Consider the following 22,077-nt stretch of genomic DNA (forward strand, 5'->3'; position numbering starts at 1 on the left):
GGGAGAAAGAAGAATGGACAGAGAAGTACAGACTTCAGAGACAGCAGCAACAGCAACAACAACAGCTGTAACAGCAGCAGCAGCAGCAGGAACCTGAACCTGACAGAGGCTTTGTCGATTGTCGTATCGACACCAAAGAGTTCTTCTTCTCTTTCCGAAGAAGCAGACCTATCGTCAGAAAGTCTGTCCTCAGAGGACGTCGCATTCTTAGAAACTAAAAGATTGCCATAGCAAACAAAAAAAAAAAACAAAAAAAAAAAAAAAATCAGCCCTTTTCAGGGCTACCCCAAACTCTAGAAAAGAAATAACAATCCATTTGCCAATGTGTGTATGTAGAGTAGTGTGAATATAAACACTAACTCTTTTTTATAGTGTGAGTGTATGTGTTTGTGCATAGGATTGTGTGTTTGTAAGTGCTCACGTACGTTTGTGTGGATAGTAGATTAAGATCATGTTTTGTTTTTTTTGTTTTTTGCTGTTTGACGTGTGGGGAGAGTAGATTTGGGGTTTGATTGCTTTGCGTATGTGGATAGTATATTGAAGTGATTAATGAAAATTTTTAAATTAGTAATGGGTAGTATAAAAAAGTGAGTGAGTGTTTCTTTTAGGTCCGCGCGTTGTTCGGTCATGATCTAGGTAAGATCAATTTTGTTTTAGGGGATGTTTTCCATCACGTCCGCGCTTTCAGTATAAATTGAAACTCGTTCGGCAGTCTAGCTACCCTTGTTGATTGATCAAGAGAATGAACACCAGACTAGCAAAACTGCTTGAACTTCATGTACACCTGGAATATGCTAGGCGTATAGTGAATGAGCTGGCTGCAGAGGCCCTAGTAGAAGAGGGAAGGATGAAAGAGGAGGAGAGAAGAAACAAAGAACAGGAGGAGAGAAGAAACAAAGAAGAGGAGGAGAGAAGAAACAAAGAAGAGGAGAGAGGAAATTTCAGAATCCCAGAGACAGAAAATTGGGATTCTGAAGCCACTTATCCCGCCTCTGCTCTTCCCCCAAAACGAGTGAAAAGAGACTGGGGAAGAAGATGTGTGTGTGGTGCCAGGCCTGGAAGGTGCCATCATTAACCAGGTGTCATGGAGTTCAAAAAAAACAAACAGCCCTTTTCAGGGCTACCCAATACTCAAGAAAAGAAATAACAATCGATTTGCCAATGTGTGTACGTAGAGTAGTGTGAATATAAACACTGACTCTTTTTTTCCTAGTGTGAGGGTATGTGTTGGTGTGTTTGTGTTTGTAAGCGCTCACGAACGTTTGTGTGAATAGTAGATTATGGGTTTGTTTATTGTTTCTTAGCGTACGTGGAGAGTATAGTTAGGGTTTTGTAACCGCTCACGTACGATTGTGTGGATAGTAGATCATATGAAATGAGAAAAGTAGGGGATGTTTTCCTTCACGTCCGCGCGTTGTTAGGTTATGATCTAGGTAATATCAATTTTATGTCTTGGGGGATGTTTTCCTTCACGTCCGCGCTTTAACTATAAAACTAACAGTGTTTGCCATTGGAGCCCATTCCACGGAATAAGCAAACAAGAAGATGCCAGCAGCTTCAGCTTTGTATAACAATCTTATGGGAAGTTGGTATTGGATGGTGGATGGATTGAATGTAGCAGAAAGGCTTGAACAGGAATGGAGGCATGCAGTGACAAAAGACTTCGTCTCAAGACAAGTAACCAGCCTTCACTTAGCAATCGATATTGTGAAAGAAATGATAGAGGATGAGGAGAAGAGAATCAGAGGTTTCATTAACCCACCGTATGTGAAAGTGGGCAAGTTGAAAGAAGCCATAGTTTATGTGACTAGTGTAAGGTGCTTTTTAGAAGACATTGTAGAATGGACAGATTGGTCTTTTGTGAAGTGGGGCTTTGACAAGCTTAAGAAAGCGGAAGAAGTAATGAGGAAAGTGCTGACCGAAGAGGTCAAGAACATCAAAGAAAAGTGGTCAAAGGAAAGAAAAGAAGAAGAAAATAGAAAGAAAAAGGAAGAACTAGAGAAACTAAACGCTAACTGGATGAAAATCCAACAGAAGTTCCGAGCCATGGGTCACTCGGACTGGATACCGGAAACAGAAAAGAAGAAGAAAGGAATGATGGAAAAAATAAGGGGATGGCTAAAGAAGTGGAGGAAATAAAAGAAGAAGAAGATGATGAAACCAAAGGCCCTTTTCAGGGCCACCCACATTTCTCGAAAAGAGATTGACTTTCCATTGCCTACCCCATTTTAAAAAAAAAAATCCCATGTTCAATTTCCCTTGAGGCTATACAGTCCCACCCTGTTTAAATTCCTTTGACGCTATACAGTCCCATCATGTTCAATTTCCATTGTTCAATTCCCCTTGATGCTAAACAGTCCCACGATTTTTCGTCCATGTTAAATTTCCATATTCCCATGTTAATTTCCCTTGACGCTAAACAGTCCCAGGGTTTTTCGTCCATGTTAAATTTACATAGACGCTAAACAGTCCCAGGGTGGTTAATGTTAAATTTCCATTGACGCTAAACAGTCCCGGGGGGGGGGGGGGGGTCTGTAATGCTAATTCCCATTGACGCTGAATCGTCCCCTATTACTACTGGCAGTACCAGATTTGCTTTAAGTCAGTCTCCAGTTAGATAACTTTCACGCTAGAAAAATAATGTCCAGATAAATAGTACTACCTTATTAACGTTTTCTAGTAAAACAACAATGCAACATCTGGTTTCTTTCCATTGTACTCTCCGTATGGTCAAATGCTGTAGGTACTAAGGTGAGCCTTTGCTAAAATTTATGAAAAACGCACAAACCTTTTTCGCACACATTTAAAGGTTTATGACGGAGATATTGAAAATGAACTGTGTAAATAAATCAGAGACGAAACTTTCGATACTTCATAATCCAGATAACTCAAAAGATATATTATTTGTTACCCAAAAATGCAAATACAAAGCCGTGATGAAAAGATAATTATCAACAAACTAACTGATAAAACACAAACAGGGTTATAGATTCTGTCTGAAAAACGAGTACAGATTTTACGGCAATATCAATCAAGACGTATACAGCTTATTCATTGGCACCGAACTGTGAATTTGCTTCCGACGAAGTTCGGCGGAACTGACCCATCAAACTTATGAAAAGACCAACACAGAATGGAGAGAAGATTGAATACAGCAAATTTTACTACAGAACATAATGAATAGGACCAAATGGACGATGTACTTGAGCGTTTGTTTGAGATTTTGCATACCTAATTCGGACAGTAAATAAGCTAAAGTACAAAGTGGACGTTTAGCAGGCTTGGATTTTTTTTATATTGCACGCAGTCAGGCTTCAACTGATAAAAGGAAGTGCATACATAAATTTACCAGAATGGTGTCAAAACAAAAGGTTTGTCTACGTGAAAATGAGAAAGATAGAAATTTCTTCTTCTGCCATTGGTTCTGTAATAAACACTCCCTCAAAAATACCTATAGCGCATCAAAATAATTTTAGTTAGATGCAGTCATTTGGTTGACAGATGCGCGCGCGCGTGTGTGTGTGTGTGTGTGATTATGATTTTTAACGTAGCTTTAACAATTTTTCAGTCTGTTTGACAGATGCCCTATAACACTGCGTTGCATGAAGTAAATTGAAACTGAATGTGGTGTATCCGTAAATGTTTATAAAACAGTTGAAGATAAAATGCGTTAGAGCAATCAAAGCTGCAGAAAAATAGAATAAATGCATGTTAACATGTTGATTCTATTATAGCGGCACAAAACATTTCTCAAGATTGGTATCATCATGTTTAAGCACAACATGATGGGAAGAAATACTTTGTAAATAAAATGGTGGGGTTCTTTCAATGCCCCAGAAACGTTTTCAAGTAACAGAAGTCTTTGTTACGTCGTAGACAATTTAATGGATATCGTCCATAAAGGATTGTCAATCGTAAACTTTAGAAATTATCATCATAAATTGAAAGTCCCACTTATCGCTTATTGCTGCTTTGAAAGTATCATCGTCCTGTACGAGCTACTAGCCATAAAATTGTGATGATGCTACAAGTCATAGCCTTATATAATGAGCCATATAAGCAGCTAAGAACATGCTACCAGAGTTGTGTATGTACGTTAATACAATTCACTAATGTTACAGACCAATAGTTTACAGAGATACTGATTGCATACAGGCATTTTATAACCGGCTAGGTAGGATCCACTATCCTTTCAAAATTTGTCCCATGCAACAATCCGGAAGATGGGATAAAAGTCATACCCAACAACGATAAAAACTACATTTCATTCATCAAAGATTCCATGATCTATATGCTCATGAAGTAAGACAGTCAAATAACTTATAAGAACGATTAGAATTTTCGATGGTTGTAGTCTCATGAGGCAGTCGTTACAATAGTTGTCGAAAACTTTGAATTAGGACAAGCTCGTTAAAACACGAACGCGTTTTGAATCTTGCATTCAGCAAGTTTGGAAAAGCTTGTTTACCTATATGAATACATGGACAGCTTGCTTGTGCCAGTGAAACCACTCTAAGAAAAGTTTTATTGAACTTTGAGGTGTCTTATCAAACTGAGTGTAATTGGAGACCTTCACGACCACTACATACAGAGAAAGACTTTAATATTGTACTGAATTTCCTAGTAGGTTTGAAACGTGTCTCTAGCACACAATAAATTTGACCCAGCGCACTATTAGAGTACACTCACTTTGGCCCATGATGTTGGTGTAATAATACCAGGTGTTGAACGTAAACGTTTGACAGATTATGACTGACCAGTTTAAGTTGATTGACATCGACATTATACGTGTTATTAGTATGTTAATGTATAGATACGCTAAGCCGAAAAACGAATACTATCTTGATGATGTGGTAGAAGTATGGTAGATCAAGATCACAAGGTGAACACAATGTCCGATCAAGCTCATCTGTTATGTGTCTTTACACAGACAACTTCCGTGACTGTGCAGCGAACCAACACGTGGAGATTAAACACCTCAGGTTGGCGAGTGATTAGCAAATAGATGTTTGGAGAAAAAGTTGTTACACATACCCGGTGTTAGTGAAATAGGATCGTCTTAAAAGCTGATTTGGGGATATAACACATAGTCAAGACTATTTGAAGGACTAACCCCCTTACTTCAGACAAGCATTACCAGACGAAAATTACTTATCACACATGCAAAAGAAATTGATACATGTTGACGAGAGAGAACACTAGACTAATTATAACAAAACTATTGTGTACATTTAAAAAAAAATACTGTGTACATTAAAAAAACAAAGGAAAATATGTGATACATTACATAAACAGATTTAGATTTACTAGCATTTTGTGTTTGAAATTGTAAAATATAGAAAATTATCTCGTTTAAACTGCAACCTTTATTGAAATATTTATATACAGCTCCATACAAGTTTGAGATAAACTATACAAATGAGTTCGAAAATGACTCCATAAACCTCAGGAATAATTGAGAGTTTGGAAACTTGATGGAAAGTCACCAACGAGGACACCATTTGAAAGAGATCAACATCAGCGTTTCAAATATAAAAAGATGACAATAACAGATGCCTTAGTGCTAATCATTCTCAAAAAACAAAACCATAAATCTAACCCAAAATATTCGAGGTGAATTTCCATCTTATTGCATTTCAAATAGCTGCTGTACTAATTCTACCACACCATACTGAAAGCAAATACGCTGATATAATGAGACTACTCATGCATAATTATTAAAGCAGGTAATTTAAATAATGATATGAAACACGGTATATCATTTAACTTTTTTATTTTGTTTTACACAGCATGAATATTACAGGGTCAATGTATTTAACGTGGCACGAATAAATAAGACCAGATCAGGAATTATCAATGATAAACTAAATTACACAACCATCATACAGTTGTAATGATAAGGGCAAAACTCACTTTGAAACATGACATAAAATTGCAAAGGAATCAAACACTATGAATCTTCAGAAAGAATATACACGCTGAGATGTACAGAAATTGCTTGTTCAACAAATGTAAAATCACCATGTAATGTTTTACTGAACACATACAATCAACAAATGTACAACATCACAGTGAATACATTTACGCAGTCAATATGCGATGGCAAGAGGTTTTAGGTTGACAACGTATGGCCATTACCTTAAAGTTACATTAATACATTAAACTGAAAAAGAAACTCCAGTCTCATCAAAAGTTTGTATCTTTTCATCCTTTTTAAAATATCTAGTCTCTCACTGCATTTCATCTGATACTCAGTGATCTACTTCCAATGCCTTTTCCACTGCCTTTTTCCCCTTTCTGTAAGATACAACCAAACAAGGCGTATTATCTCTTAAAACTTGTATCACTAGCAATTTCAAAGCTTTGTATATACATCTGTACTTTTCCCCTCATGACTGTGTAGAGTTCGAGCTCCTATAGCAACGTGAACAGTGTCATCAAAACAGATTTATTTCCATTGCTAAGATGACAGCATCGACAAAATTGAAAACGCAGAATAGGTCACTAAGTTTCACCTTTTGAAAAGGTTCTGACAATTTCACCAGCGAGAATAGCAAAGGAAATTTCGGCATTTCCAACTCCAGATTGGCTTTATCAATATAAAGTGATGCCATTTGGTACGAAAGGTTCTACTTCAACATTTCAGCGTTTAACGTGATAATATCTGGTCTAGATAACTGTGACGCTTACATTCGATGACCTCAACATCTACAACCACACTTGGAAAGATCACTTGGAAACAATTCGGAAATTCTTAGATTGACTCAGTGATGCAAATTTCACAATTAATTTAGGTCAAAGTAAGTGCTTGTGTTATATTTTTAGGATATATTGTGCGACAAGATTAAGTTAACCTGTAGAATTTAAGGTCAAGGCTATCTTTGAATTCCCTTTGACCATCAGTTAAAAGCAGCTGATGCGAATTTTCGATATGCCAAGATGACAGCATCGACAAAATTGAAAACGCAGAATAGGTCACTAAGTTTCAACTTTTGAAAAGATTCTGACAATTTCATTATATTATCGTTAAATTGCTGGATATTATCGTAAAATTGCTCTAATATTTCCATAATTGCAGAATCCCTGGAAAATGTGCTGATTATAAAATCCAAGTTTCATTAGACTGAATCATGTCGGGAAGTTTTTGATAAATTAATGGCCATACCTGAGAGTGCACTGGTTTTATCAGCTCCAGATTTCAGTCAATCACTTAAAATGAATGTTGATGCATGTGATGTGGTGGTTAGTGGAGTATCGATTCAAGAAGACAAAATATTGTGTAAATCGTCTAGTGTGCTATTTATTCTAAAACATGAAACAAACACCACAGAAATTATTCCACAATTGAAGAAGGAATATTTGGCTTTGCAACAGCTTGAATTCTATATTAGTTCAGCTCCTTCTCCGATTATTGTATTTAGGGTATATTGTGGGACACAATATAATCATGTATCTTTATACTTTATATATATATATATATATATATATATATATATATATATATATATATATATATATATATATATATATATATATATATATATATATATATATATATATGTGTGTGTGTGTGTGTGTGTGTGTGTGTGTGTGTGTGTGGATCGAGATATATGGCGCTTCTCCTAAGTTTGATTATTTTGCCTTTCCAATGGTCGATTGAGAACAATTACTTCTCGCAGCCATCATATGCCGTTTTGAGTCTAACATTATTTTCTACAAAATCTATCTCTTGTTTTGACGAATAAAGTTGTAAAGTTAATAAAATCTTAGAATTGAGCCCTTAAATTTACTTCAATGCAAAATTGTATATTTCTATACATTAAAATATATTAAATACGTAATTTAATTCATGTTCATGCTTTGAAGTTTAAATTATATTGCTGTCAGTGTTGATCCCGCTTATCTGAAGGTGTGCATCAGTGAATGAGATCTGTAAATAAGCATCTTTTCTGACAATTGTAGCAGATTTTTTTGATGTTTAAAATAGGTAAACCATATATATGTAAGTTGATAGCAATATAACTTTGATACATCATTTATGTTGATCAGAGAACTTCAAATTATTTTGTAGTGTTTTATCAACACTATTCAAGGAAGTGCGGTATGTGTTATATATCACGTAAGTATGGTAGCTTTTCAGCAATAAAGTGACGGGTGTTCTGGAGCAAGTCTCTGAAAATTCAGTAGACGAGGAAGCGGCCGAGTAGCACTGTGTAGAGGTACAGAGATGTTTTTTTCATGATTTATTCGTGTAATATGTCCTTTAGCTATCTTTTCTTATACAACTCTTTTATATCGCAGATCAATTGTGGAGAACAATGTGCATGAAAAGAGTTGAGCTACTAATTTTGTGAGACTGACCACATTAGTTACACCAGATACAGACAGATTAGATATTTGTCTCTAATTCTGTCTTAAACAGCATTTATTCACACCATTAACGGTGCTAGACTGCAGTTGATAATAGTTCGTTCAGTTTGCTGACATAATGTTAAACTTATTCATTGCTGCAAAGAATTAATTTGATACAGAACTTCCAGTAGATCTTCCTCAATTTGCTTTGTGTCTTTAGTAGCAATGTTTTGGAAGTCTTGGGGCACTTCACTGAAGAACAGATTGATAAAGGATGGACGGAGGGTTCTTTGACTTCTGCTTTCTTTGCCAATTCAAAACACTTCTTTTACGCTTCTGAAATTAAAGGGCGTGCGCCTTTTCTGCTGTTGCTCTGTTTTTCATGTTTATCTCTGGTCTTTTATGCTTTTCTCCGAATTTTCCTGTTAAAGTTAGCAAGAGGTGTGAAATTTACCATCAGCAACGATGAGACTGCGTACACCTGCAACGGTAGCTGTCTTGATCAGACAAATTCTGAGAAATCGGACTTGAATTTGAACTTTTAATTTTCTTTAACTTTCACAATTTTCTTCATGTACAATCAAATTTTCAAAGTAAGGTTTATCCATGATATATTAAAACATAAGCTTTATTGACTCATCCGTCTCCCAAAAACTGTTCACGAAAATTCCTCATAAACTGTGACGTGGAATAAATAGACTCATTCAGGATTTCGTTTGCTTATCGGGCTTCCTCAGTTTCAGCTTTAAAAACTGAATCATGTTTAGGTTGTTTGGGACTACATTAACTGAAAAACAACCATGACAAAAATTCAGATATTGGAACGGTAAGACAGACAAAAAGATAAATATTTGACTGAAAGCAGATGCCTATCGGAAAGAAACCGGAATATGATTAAAATAGAGATATTCTAAGTGGGGTCGGAAGACCATAGGTATTATATCATATGTCTTTTGACTTACGGACTACACTTTTCACATTTATAAAACTGAAAACTTCATTTTGAAAATATCGTTTCAAAGGGTGTGGAAGGACCTTACCACCGAACGAATCAAACAACGCCTATGTGAAGCTGGCTTATGATCAGTGTTTCCTTTTTTCCAAGGAAAAAACAGCAGTTGTCGAATATAGGGTTCCTAAATGTGCCAGTATCACAAATAATTTGTTTTTAATCACCGAACGACCACGCAATCACGAGACTGTAGATGCATACTCGCAAGGTTTTCCTTTTACACGTGTTGGCTTTATAAGTACGCTTTTCTAAACCGCAGATCCGTATTTAATGTCACGTACTATGAAGCATTACCATATCGAATGGCCAAAACGTATTACGTGAGAATATCTCGATAATTCCTTTGTAAGGGACAATGCTAGATACGAAAATAGTCCATTCTACGTTCAATTCTAATGAATTCAGCACATTATGACGTCTGCTCCTAGTAACTGGCTAATTACCCGGTTTAAGAAATATGTCTCCAACATCGACTCCCCATAATCAAACAAAGGATCACTAAAATCTAACAAAGCTATAAACGTAGACGTAAATAAAAATACCACATGCCCTCGGTTTGTTACAATATCGTTTCCATCGATTAGTGTCTCGAACACAAAATGGAACGCTTGATCGGGCAGGTTACTAAATAAAAATAGACTGGGAATTCTAAATGTCGACAGAACACGAACCTTTATCGGTGCATATCTTATCTGTGTATCATAAGTATATATCAGTTTAATCAGATTGGCAGTGGATCTTATGTGGGTTTATCTCAGATATCAAAGTTAAGAAAAGAATCAAATGCCTTGATGAGCTTGGTGTTGTCATAACAATAATAAATTTCTTGTCAAAGGAGTGTGTGTGTGTGTGTGTGTGTGTGTGTGTGATTTGGATTTTTAAAGTAGCTTTAACAATTTTTCAGGGGCCCCGAGTGGCCGAGTGGTCTAAAGCGCTCACCCTTACGGATCACTGCCATCTCACCAGTGGCGTCACTCGGGTTGGTGTCACCCAGTGTGGTAACTCATGGTGTCACCCTCGTGGTCCTCCTTCCGTAACAGACCATACAGAATCCTTAGTAATGTCATTTTGGTGTCACCCCCTCTGATAGTGTCACCCGGTGCAGTCCGCACCCGCCGCATCCCCTAGCGACGCCACTGCTGTGCCTGCTAGTCATGTATTTAACTATGATCGGTTATCCGCTTATGAAATCCGACTAGACCGAGCAGTGTGTGCTCTGTAAAATTTGCAATTTTTCATTTTGGTGTCACCCCTCTGAGATGGTGTCACCCGGTGCGGTGCGCACCCCCCGCACACCCCTAGCGACGCCACTGCATCTCACCTCTGTTTGCGTGGGTTCGGGTCTCCGGTTCGGCCTATGTGGGTATGTGAGAAAGCTTGCCAGTTGCTTCTTGTGGGTCGGTGGTTATTTCCGGGGTTTTCCCTGTTCTCCACCATTAATACTCGCCACCATTTATAGCCTATCTTGTGCTGAAAAATGGCGTCAAACCCCACAACAACAACAACAACAATTTTTCAGTTATATCGCTACGATGTCTAAAGTGCGGCAGTTAAGAGCGACGTCTAGCACTGGGGCATCATGCCTCAGACATGTAGCATGATTTCTCACTCATTCACATTATCCTGACACCAGGTCGACCAGTCCTAACACTAACCTCTTAAAGCTAAGGGCCTAGCGAGGCAGCTGTTATTACCATTTTTATAAGTTTTTGGTATGATTCGGCCAGGGTTCGAACCCGCAACCTCCCGCATTTGAGGCGGAAGCTCTAACCACTAGGCCACCAGAGCGGTCCTGTCAAAGGAGTAAATGTTCCAATAGCTACTTATGACTATAGTTTCTTAAAATAATGACGACAGCCGAGTGGTTTTGTCATCTTGAACAGTACACACACACACACACACACACACACACACACACACACACATATATATATATATATATATATATATATATATATATATATATATATATATATATATATATATATATATATATATATATATATATATATTTTATTGTAATGGCCGAGCTAGGTCCTGATAATACTATCTTGGAGTATCGCACCAGGGATGAGTATGCTTCTTATCGGCTGACTATGGAGGGGGGAAATGGAGTAAACTCGAACTCTTGATTTCTTTTCAACCATGACACAAGATGATTCATTTATTAAGATACAATGAATAAAGTCAGTTCATAACCATGACAGTCTTGTTGTTTTTGTACTAAGCCAAACTACTCTCATTGTTTGGAGGTGCAGTATGGTATATGATAATTTCATGCAAGGTCAGGGTACACATTAGCACAATACTATTAGTTCATTATATTATTTCTTCTGATGAGTGAAAATTATATTAGAGTTACTATATGTGGATTTAGTTGCAATAAAGTTTACTACAGAAGAGAAACTATGACTTGACTGTAATTGTGAAATGTAAAAAATCTGCAAGGAAAAACACTTGCTTGACTTTACACTTCAACTATAGCGTAATACTTATCTGAAATGAATTGGTATAGATGGAAGTAAATTGGCTGTCAAGTCGGTGAGGAAAACACTCACAATGACTTAGACAACTAGTAAATTATAAAATAGACACATAACTTATGTATTATAGATTGCTAGAATAATCAAGTATTGTTGAATTTAGAATGTCAAGTCGGTGAGGAAAACACTCACAATGACTTAGATAACTAGTAAATCATAAAATAGACACATAGACACTCACAATGACTTTATTTCCCTAAGAACTTTTTTTGACCTATAATTTAAGAAAAAGGAATTATATATTTGTAATGTAGAGAAACTTCTCTGTATGTCTTTAGCTTCATAAAACTAACTAAATAAAGAAAATAAATAAAGAAATGAATAAAAGTATTGGTCTGTGAGGACAACACTCACTTGACCATATAACTGAATTTCAAATAACAAATGATAAAACAATATCTAGTTTGCTTGTAAAATAAATTAGAAATGACTAGAATGCGTATAATTTGGAAGAGAGAAAGGAATTAAAAATTTAAAAAAATAACTTAAATAAAAATTGATTTGTACTTAAATAAACTTTATAAAAATATACTGTCCAAAATATTGCCTAAAGTTACATAGCTATAATAAACTAAACAAAACAAAATATAAAAAAAATAAAACTCACAATAACTGTGATGTACCTAGTTTGATGGCTGCTAGCTGACTGAACTCTCTCAAACAGCCCACAAAGCCTTATATACTCATGACAAAACCCACAACCAACAAAGCCCACAAAACCCACAGTTCTAGCAAAACCCACAAAACCCAAAAATTTTGTTGGAATATTTAAACCAGCATGCGCTAGTATTGCATGTGTATATTTAGTTAATTTTCACAATGATTATTTATAGAAATTACCAGCTGGATATTTGACACATTGCTACATTGCGATTGAATTGTCCTACGTAAAAAAAGGAAAGAGAAAAAAAAAATCAGTTTTGTATTTCACGGCACATACCGTGTTAGTCTGTCGCTCATAGCCATGGTTCGGAAACCGTGTTATGCACTCTTACAATATTACCGAGTTAGACTGCATGACAGGGTAGTCAACATGTATACGTAACAAAGAAATAAAGAAGAGGAAAAACAAACTTAAATGCGATGAAGTACATAAATGAAACATCAGGGACTATAAACACATTGAGTATGTACTGTACAGTCTTAAGCGGTTAACTTGAAATAGTCATTAATCGAATTATCAAGGATGCCAGCCGCCGGCATGATACTCCCTACTTTCGCTATCACAAAAACATGTAGACTATACCAGCTAACTATTAATCGACAAGTAAACAAACAAAGGATCCTAGAAAATAGTAATGTCAACTCATTTGAGCAACTCACTGCTAATGCACTGATTTATAATTTAAAAAAAAAAAAAATCTAGACCGAATTGGGCGGCTTGTATGAATAGTGTTTACCGTATACACGCATGCATACCTCACTCCCTAAATGCAGGTTATTACTATATATATATATATATATATATATATATATATATATATATATATATATATATATATATATATATATATTGCGATTTCAATGCCTCGGAGGGTCCTTCAAAAAGGCAATAAGCTCCAATCTTACTGAATAATTGAACTACGCACAGCAATGGTTTCTTATGGGAGTAGTGAATAGAACAAACTCGTTTTGTCAGAAATATATGGTAACATATCTGTGTCTCTCCCGTCATGCTGTAAACTGTTCACCATCTGATTTATTCAAAATTTACTCTCAAATTAGGCGTCTCATACTAGTAATATTTTCATTACAACATACTCTTTACTTATTATTATTATTACTTCACCTGTCGTTTCGAGAGTAACGTTAGATCAGTTAATAAATCGTCAGAATTGTAATTCAGCTGTAGTGGGTTCAATACCAAACCAAATCAGCCCAGGTCCTCCCCCTCAGTGTGTCCTTCCGACGGCATTTAATTCACAGTTTGTACAACTGTGTATAGCCAATACTGTGCTGACAGTGCCTTTTAAAAATCAGCTTAACAAATGGAGTAACATGGTATGCATGTATCTTATACAACTACACTTAGCGATGACATATATTTATTTATGATTTGGCAGTACTCGAAGGAACACATAAAGCCCGACTTCCTGGTTTTGTTTGATTGATACACCTCTTTTGCCCAATGCTGTGGAGAATAAAAATAGCTGGAAAGCCCCACGAGTTACCTGGTCGTGTCAGGCCACTGTCACGATAAAACTTAACTTGTCGTGTCAGTGCTCTATAACAGTAAGGACGATTATCTCAAAGTTGCCGGCCGCAGAACTTGTAAGTTATTATGTTTCTTAGTCTATAGATAGATGGATTAGAATTCAAGATAGTTTCATATTTGTATCTGTTGTTGCTGCTATTTGTGGTTATTTTAATAAGTTGTGTATTAAGGGTAAATTGCGCCTGTGGCGAAGATGAAGGCCAAAGGGGTTTTGGAGCCCAATACTTCTGGCGCCCGGGGCCGTCGCCCCGCCTCCCGTTTGTACGCTAATAATTTTAATTGACATCATCCACCCTCTATTCCTTCCCATTAGGAAGAGTAATGTTAGTGGATGCGCTTCTGTGTTTGTGTAAGTCCGTCGGAAGTGTGGAGTGTGTTTATCTGCTAATACAGTCCGACACTTTCGTCAGCGGTCTTTGGGGCAATGGGTTGGTCAACACTGCGTGTTTATAAGCAAAAGTTTTGGGTGTTGAGTGGTTACTGATCGTACACTAAGTATGATCATGATGATTGTTGCTAATGTCTTGCTACCACTACTACTACTACTACTATTACTACACATTTGGAAAGTTCTCTGTATGACGCTGCTGCTAAATTATTTATATAAATTAAGTAATTCTTCATGATATCTCTTTAAAGCGCTTTTGCAATAGCATTAGCGTTGACGAACTCGCCCAAAATAGTTTTTGATTTAGAGCGAATTAAAGTATATACGACGATTTTACAACCTAAACGAAACGTCTCCATCATGATATTTGTTATATATGAATATCCTAAAATTTCGAAAATTAGCTGTGACATATATCTTATGAATTATAATTGATTCTCATATTTTGAGTAAGGCATATTTCTGAAGTAGTTGTATTTTCAAGTAAAAATTAGTAGATGTACGACAAAAACCCGATCTATGCTTTGTCGACAACTGCTTGTTTTATGTATGTATGTATGTATGTATGTATGTATGTATGTATGTATGTATGTACATACGTGTGTGTGCATGCGTACGTACATGCATGCATGCATGCATACATACATATTTGTATGTATGTATGTATGTACGTACGTGAGTGCATGCATGCATGCATACATACTTACGTGTATCTATGTATGTAATATCGTTTAACAGCCCCTCAATAATAACAATAATAACCACATGGCGCGAATTAAAAGATCTCAATATGTCGAGAATGGAATAATTGCACAGAAAACGTTAGAAAGGCAAAACCTTTTTAAAAAAACGACTAAGCGAGAACTACAATCAAAACAAAGCGAACATTACAATAACGTTCAGGAACTGTAAACTTCATACTGTGCAGTTTAGTACAATGGAAAGATTTTAAAATACAATATTGTTATTTTATATTTCACATATGATTCAGAAATCGTGTCTTCCATTTGAAAAATAATACGTTGTTCTCAGCACAAGTAAGTATTATATCCTAGACACAAAGTAAAGATGTCAGGCGGTTTAGTTTCAGTTTGACTTAAGTTTGATGGCAAAATACTGTAAGAACTGATCGGTTTATGTTTTAAGTAGGTTTACATCAGAAGCCATTTAGGTTTCGAGTTTATAGGTTATATAAATCAAAGGAACGATCACCAGACATAATGATCGTTACAGACTATTACACCATAAATTGACTAAAAATATGTTTCAGGCACAAATTTTGACCATAAATATATATTCTATATACTCATTCGACAATTGAAGAAACTGTGGATTTGCATGCTTTATTTTAGCCGGCCGAAAACAATAATTATGGAATGAATTCAGGCATCTACCAGCTGATTATGGGGTAATTTTCGATGAATCCACGAATAGGTTGGTAACAGATGTTGGTTTATTCTTTGCGACAGATAATAAAGAAAATTATTATAAATATATATTGTTCAGAGCGCCAGTTTCTTATGATACATAACCAGCTATAGATCACCTTTCAACTAACACTTTTGAACGCATTACAACTACAATTTGCACCCTTATAAAGCAAGAAGCGCGACAGCGGCTTCTGGTATGTGTTAATGAACTGAAGCACCTACCGCTGCCAGATGAATGAGAAAAGTCAGAAAATAATGCTCTCACGGAATCCATGATCCAAGCTAAAACAAATTGTGAATGACAAAAGAAATAAAGTATGAAATCTAATTGACCTCCATGACTTAAGGACTGTATTCCGTACTTTTAGTTTCGCAAACCAATTTATTTAAAATCGTTTGTCTTTCTTTCTAGAAAAAGTAAGAAAGTATTTTTGCTCACGTAGACAATATATGTACAAGACTTTTTAATCTTTTCTTTTGGTACTCTTTTATTATTTGAATCCAGAACATTTGAAACACATAAATCAATACGTCATACGTGAAATTTAGTAACTTTCTTCAAATTATTGATAATTTTACAGACCTATCTTTGTTTTGCTATATCATTATTGAATTTCTCTTTCAGACCACATTTGTTCCAGTGGTTTAATAAACAGAGTTTTTTCGGCATAAAATGAGAAACACACTTCCACTCCTCATTTTATTAATTGTGACACTTAGCATCCTGGGAGTTGTTTCCCTTTGCACTCCTTACAACCCACACTTTGACTCATCTCTCCAGAACAGGACATCAATTAACAAGTCCGACTTTCCTGATGTGAACTTCCTAACAGTAAATCTATCACATAACCTAATATCAAACCTATCCAATGATACCTTTTCCAGCGTTATATTCGTGAAAAGCTTGGATCTGTCCCACAACTGGATCACTCAACTTTCCGGAGACCTTCTCTCCCCATTCATTCAACTAGTATGCCTACAAATTTCCAACAACAGACTGGAGCATCTTCCGGAGGAGTTTCTAAAGAATAATGGAGCCTTAGAAGAGTTGGATCTATCGCATAACAGACTGAATAACATCCCAGCAAAGTTTTTCCATATGAATCTTTGGGGACTTCAATTGGTGAATTTGTCCTGGAATAATCTGGTTACCTATCATCCCTGGCCGCTATTGCTGCGAAAAAGTGTCGATTTTGACCTATCATACAACAAAATATCCACGACAGCAAACAATCTGGGTGAAACGAAATTTACGAATTCCTATGGAAGTGATATAACGGTAATAAAATGCATTGTTCTGTATTGAACTAAAAATAATTTTGGTTCAACAAATCCTATTTTCTCTAGGTCTGACCACCTTTAATTTTAGGAAAATATTAGCAAACTATAACATTGGAGGAAATAAAATTTGTCTCACAAAGAGACAAAGACCATTTGAACCACACACAGTTTTACTTTTTTAAATGTTTCCTGTACAAGAAATTCAGTGAAACATCTCTAACCCTGTCCGCTCCTCTGAAGATAAGTCTCGTACTTTTGTCCAAAATAACTGTTCTAATACTAATCGAACTTCTCCATTGCGATCACCTTGTGGAAAAAGCAATTTTGATCAATAACATTCTCCGGTTTAGGGAAATTTATGGTATAGGTAATTGTCCTCCTTATTGGCTCCTGAAAAATACCAAAATGTCCCAAAAACTATAACAAGGAAGAGGAAAACCAGCTTAAGTATTCTTTGCAGCAAATTAAAAAAATAATTACAAAGTGATTTCTAAACTGACAACATCTTCTTGCATGCCTTAATAATAAATAAAAAAAACCCTCTTCTCAGTAATATAGTCGGATTATATCTGGTATGCATGAATTTTTTTAAATTAATAATTAAGGTTCCGCTGTACAGTTACTATGTACTTCTGAGAAAGTGACCGACCGGCATACGGTGACATTGCTCGCATCGGTAACATGCACGGTTGAGAGAAGTTTAGCATGCATGTATGCTACTTTCATGTATTGTGACAGAAATTTATTTACGTACGGTAATTATGGAAACTACGCATTGTTTAAAACAGACATTTATCAAAATGGCTTTCCCCATGTGCTTCAAACTGTTCCTGAACTAGTCCAAAGTACAATAGATATTAAAATAGGGAAAATAACTTTTGCGAAACAAAACAAATAACATCAACAGAAAGTGCGGTATATGAATTACACAATATAAAACTTTTTAAAAAAGTTATCAGCTCTTTTTTTAAATTTATCTTTGAAGTCCAGAAAGTGAACACGAATAAGTTGTGCAAGCATTTGTTAAAAAGTGCATATCCGAAGTAGTGCCAATCTGTATGATCTATAGCCCCTTTAACACCTATTATTTATACACCAAAATAAAGCGAAGTAAAAGTTATATTAACAATACCCACGATAAACAAATTTTTTCTCAATAAACCAGGATGACCAGTGAGGAAAAAGGGGAAAAAATCGTTTTCTATAAAAACTAAATGCAATACAATATGCGAAACTGCAGAGCAAAACCTGTTACACCCCTTCTGGGAAATGGTGGTTTAAGTGATAGGGCATGGAAACTAATTATAATTCTATCATCTGCATGCTAATATAATTTCTTCATATTTACACTCCCCACAAGTAACGACATTTATCGCCTTGCACCAGCAACCTAAATCATTCGATCATGCGCTGATCACAAAAAAAATTGACACAAGGTCGTAGGTAAGAAATCTAGATGCATGAAATCTCGCTCTCTGGGCAAGATCAAAGTAAACTCTCATCAAAATGCATAAATACACTAGAGTTATGTTTTGAAATGAAAGGTATATACATGAAATTAACACCTATCTACCAAACAGAGAGAAATCGTTTATCTCTGGATCCCACGTTATATGCTTAGACACGTGATTATGCAGCGGAAACTCACATAGATGACAAAAATATAACCAAACAGGTTAGATTTAGAATGTTATAACTGTTTCCACACAGGACTTGAACCTGTGCAGCAAGTAAAGGTTTCCATCACCAAAACACTCGTGCACCAAAAGTTCAAACCCGCTTGTCCAAGTACTCATCGCCAAGAAAGGATCCATCAAAGTACAATGTTAGGGACTTGAGGTGCACGATAACTAACTCGTTAGGACGTTCAGGATGGATATATATATATATATATATATATATATATATATATATATATATATATATATATATATATATATATATATATATATATATATATATATATATATATGTGTGTGTGTGTGTGTGTGTGTGTGTGTGTGTGTGTGTAATGATTCAATATTTTTTCAATTAAAAAACAAACATAATTTTCTTAAATTAAAGACGCGAAAGTAACACCCAGGTATTTAAACAAATCAACCGGAGTCTAAGTATATTCCAGAACAAAATGGAACTATATTAACTCATCGTTTGCGCAATAGCTTCCGACTCACTTTAAATTTACAGAACTGAAATTTCACATTTCCTTTACAGGTGAATCTGCAGTTCAACAACTTCACTCAGTGGAATGACTCATTCTATGAGGACCTCTTCGGTGTAGATGAAAATGTCGCTGAAAAACTTATCTTTTTGATACCAGACCTTCGAAATAACAACTGGACATGTGATTGCAATATTTACAAACGTGCTAGTGCAATGCATAAATCATTCTACCTGTATGCTAAGACAGACAATCTGAAGATCAAATGTTACAATCCACCCCATCTCAGAGACAGAAGAGTATTTTATGATGTCGCTTTAAATGAATTCGTTTGCAACCTCACATCCGACGAAAAGTGCCTAATCCAGGATAACCCTAATATGAATCTAGTTTACGTCGATTGTAGAAATCAGGGGCTAACGAGTATGCCCAGGTCACTGCCTCTTCCGAATGGAAGAAAACTGTCTCTGAATTTCCATGGTAACTCTATCCGGTCACTGGACTATGTAGAATACGCGGACAAAATTGAAAGTTTGAATCTGTCAAATAATGCGCTACAATTTATTGACGGAAATGCTCTAAGAAAAATGAATAATGTTATCAAAGAACTAGATTTACGTAAAAATTCTCTGAAGTATATTCCGAAAGAAATCAACGTCCTACCATTTGAAAAGACGCAGGTGGAGGATAACCCCTTGTCATGTGACTGTAACATGACCTGGATGGCCGACTGGGTGAATCTGGCCCCAGGATATAGGGATAAGTCAGTACAGTGTACGGATGTTAATGGAGACCGTCACCTCATAAAAGAAGTGACGGAGCATCTTCTGAATTGTACAAACGACACCCTTATAGCTGTAATTGTCTCACTTGGTGTACTTCTTGTGATAATTATAATTCTTGTGATCACCGCAAAGAAGTGTCCTTATGAAACTAAAGTCATCTTGTTCAAGATCTTCAGGATTCATCCACAGGATAAATATGTCGTCGACAACAATGACTACGATATGGACAACGATGCCTACATTTCGTATGATGCAACGGATATCCACGTGCAGCAATGGACACGTGAGGTGCTTGTCAGGAAAATGGAAGGCAAAAAGCCGTTCGTCACATTGTTCGTCCCAGAAAGAAATCTAGGTGTTGGATCAGAAGCAGACTTACGTGCGGAAGCAATGGAGAAAAGCAGACGAATCATTATTCTTCTTTCAGCTCATTATTCAAAAACTCAGTGGTGTCAATTTGAGTGCAGTTTAGCAGAATCCATGTCAGAGAACAAGGGCCGGGTACTTTATATCCTGTATGATAACAAAGCCGTAGAGCTTTCAAAGCGAGAACCATGGCAATCGCGAATGAATGAAAGAAGAGTTTTGTCCCTTGATGATAAACTGTTTTGGTCCAAATTACGATATGAACTACCGTCTAAACGCAAAGTACAAGTTCAAAACGTGTAGATTGTACACAGACAGTAGTAACGCTTTGGGGGAAAAAATCGCAAATTAAGTTTTGCATTTAACATGCTCAATTACGGCTAGAAAATGCCTCTTAATAGTGTATGCCATGCACGATTATTTCTGTAAATTATATGTGTCGCTTTTTAATGTCATGAATTTGATTATTACATTTGTATATTAGAAATAGTAATGTTTGTATTCTGATATATTCTTTTAAAGAATGCAGTGATGCTTCCTTTTTTAATTTAACGTCTGTAATAAAGTATAGTATCATTCCTAGTGCAACTTCTGCGTGTTTCAAAATGTTGAAACATCATAGCTCTTAACACTGGTCGGTATTTTGTTATGTTATTTATATCTAAATAGATAAAAATTAAAAACTCCCGCAATTCTTTATATTCTTAACGTTACGTATCATTTGCTTTCACGTCTAATTTTCACACCACTTCTTACTGCCACTTTCTTTCTTTCTTTCTTCCTTTCTTTCTTTCTGCGCATGACACTATGCTATAAAATGACGGGTTCGCCAATAAATAAAGGAATCATTTAAATGAAGACAGAATAGTCTTAACGTAAAGAGTTAATAAAATTAGCAACAATTACTTGCATGAAAACAGCTCCGACCTGTAAAGGATTTTTTTCCATGACTACTCTACCTTTTGACGCAAATTTGCTTTCGGATCACGCTTTAAATTCCTCCAAAATGTAGTCTGCTGAAAGTATTATTTATTATTTTTTATTTGGTCAAAAATGGGAGGATGCTCCAAGATGACCTCTCCCATAAAAATCGTATGATATTTTTGCTCTAAACCTGAATGTGTTGTGACCCTTCTTCCGTCGGTTCGTGATTTTCATTGACAATTGCTAGTTACTGTTCTGTCAGGTATTAATTGTCATATATATATATATATATATATATATATATATATATATATATATATATATATATATATATATATATATATATATATATATGTGTGTGTGTGTGTGTGTGTGTGTGTATTTGTGAAACCATTGATGACTAGACGTTTAACTGTAACTTTAGTAGGATGATACAATGTTTATCGTTTTCCAAGTATTGAGGAAACAAATATCCACCAAGAGTATGTGAGGAAAACACTTGGAAGAGATAGAAATTTGAAATGAGAATCACAGTTAGTAATAATTCAATAGGACAGATACAGAAGTTAGAGAGGAGATTTAACAAATTATAAACAAAACTGAGGGGAAATGAAAAGTAA

The 22,077-nt window shown here is 35.7% G+C and overlaps 1 protein-coding gene across 2 annotated transcripts; it reads left to right on the top strand.

Moving 5' to 3' along the window:
* Positions 1 to 12,902: 12,902 nt before the first annotated feature.
* On the top strand, positions 12,903 to 21,230 carry LOC149801658 (protein toll-like). Of its 2 annotated transcripts, none has more exons than XM_089955928.1 (3): positions 12,903 to 13,033; positions 16,566 to 17,219; positions 19,436 to 21,230. In XM_089955928.1, the coding sequence occupies exons 2-3, from the start codon at positions 16,614 to 16,616 to the stop codon at positions 20,834 to 20,836; spliced, it is 2,007 nt and encodes a 668-aa protein (XP_089812054.1). In that variant the 5' UTR covers positions 12,903 to 13,033; positions 16,566 to 16,613; the 3' UTR covers positions 20,837 to 21,230. The 2 variants fall into 2 exon arrangements, with proteins under 2 accessions (XP_089812054.1, XP_089812053.1); XM_089955927.1 differs by lacking the exon at positions 12,903 to 13,033 and adding an exon at positions 14,053 to 14,178.
* Positions 21,231 to 22,077: the final 847 nt, after the last annotated feature.

Source organism: Sinohyriopsis cumingii, chromosome 4 (genome assembly GCF_028554795.1).
Source record: "Sinohyriopsis cumingii isolate HCF-2022 chromosome 4, ASM2855479v2, whole genome shotgun sequence".
Lineage (NCBI taxonomy): Eukaryota > Metazoa > Mollusca > Bivalvia > Unionida > Unionidae > Sinohyriopsis > Sinohyriopsis cumingii.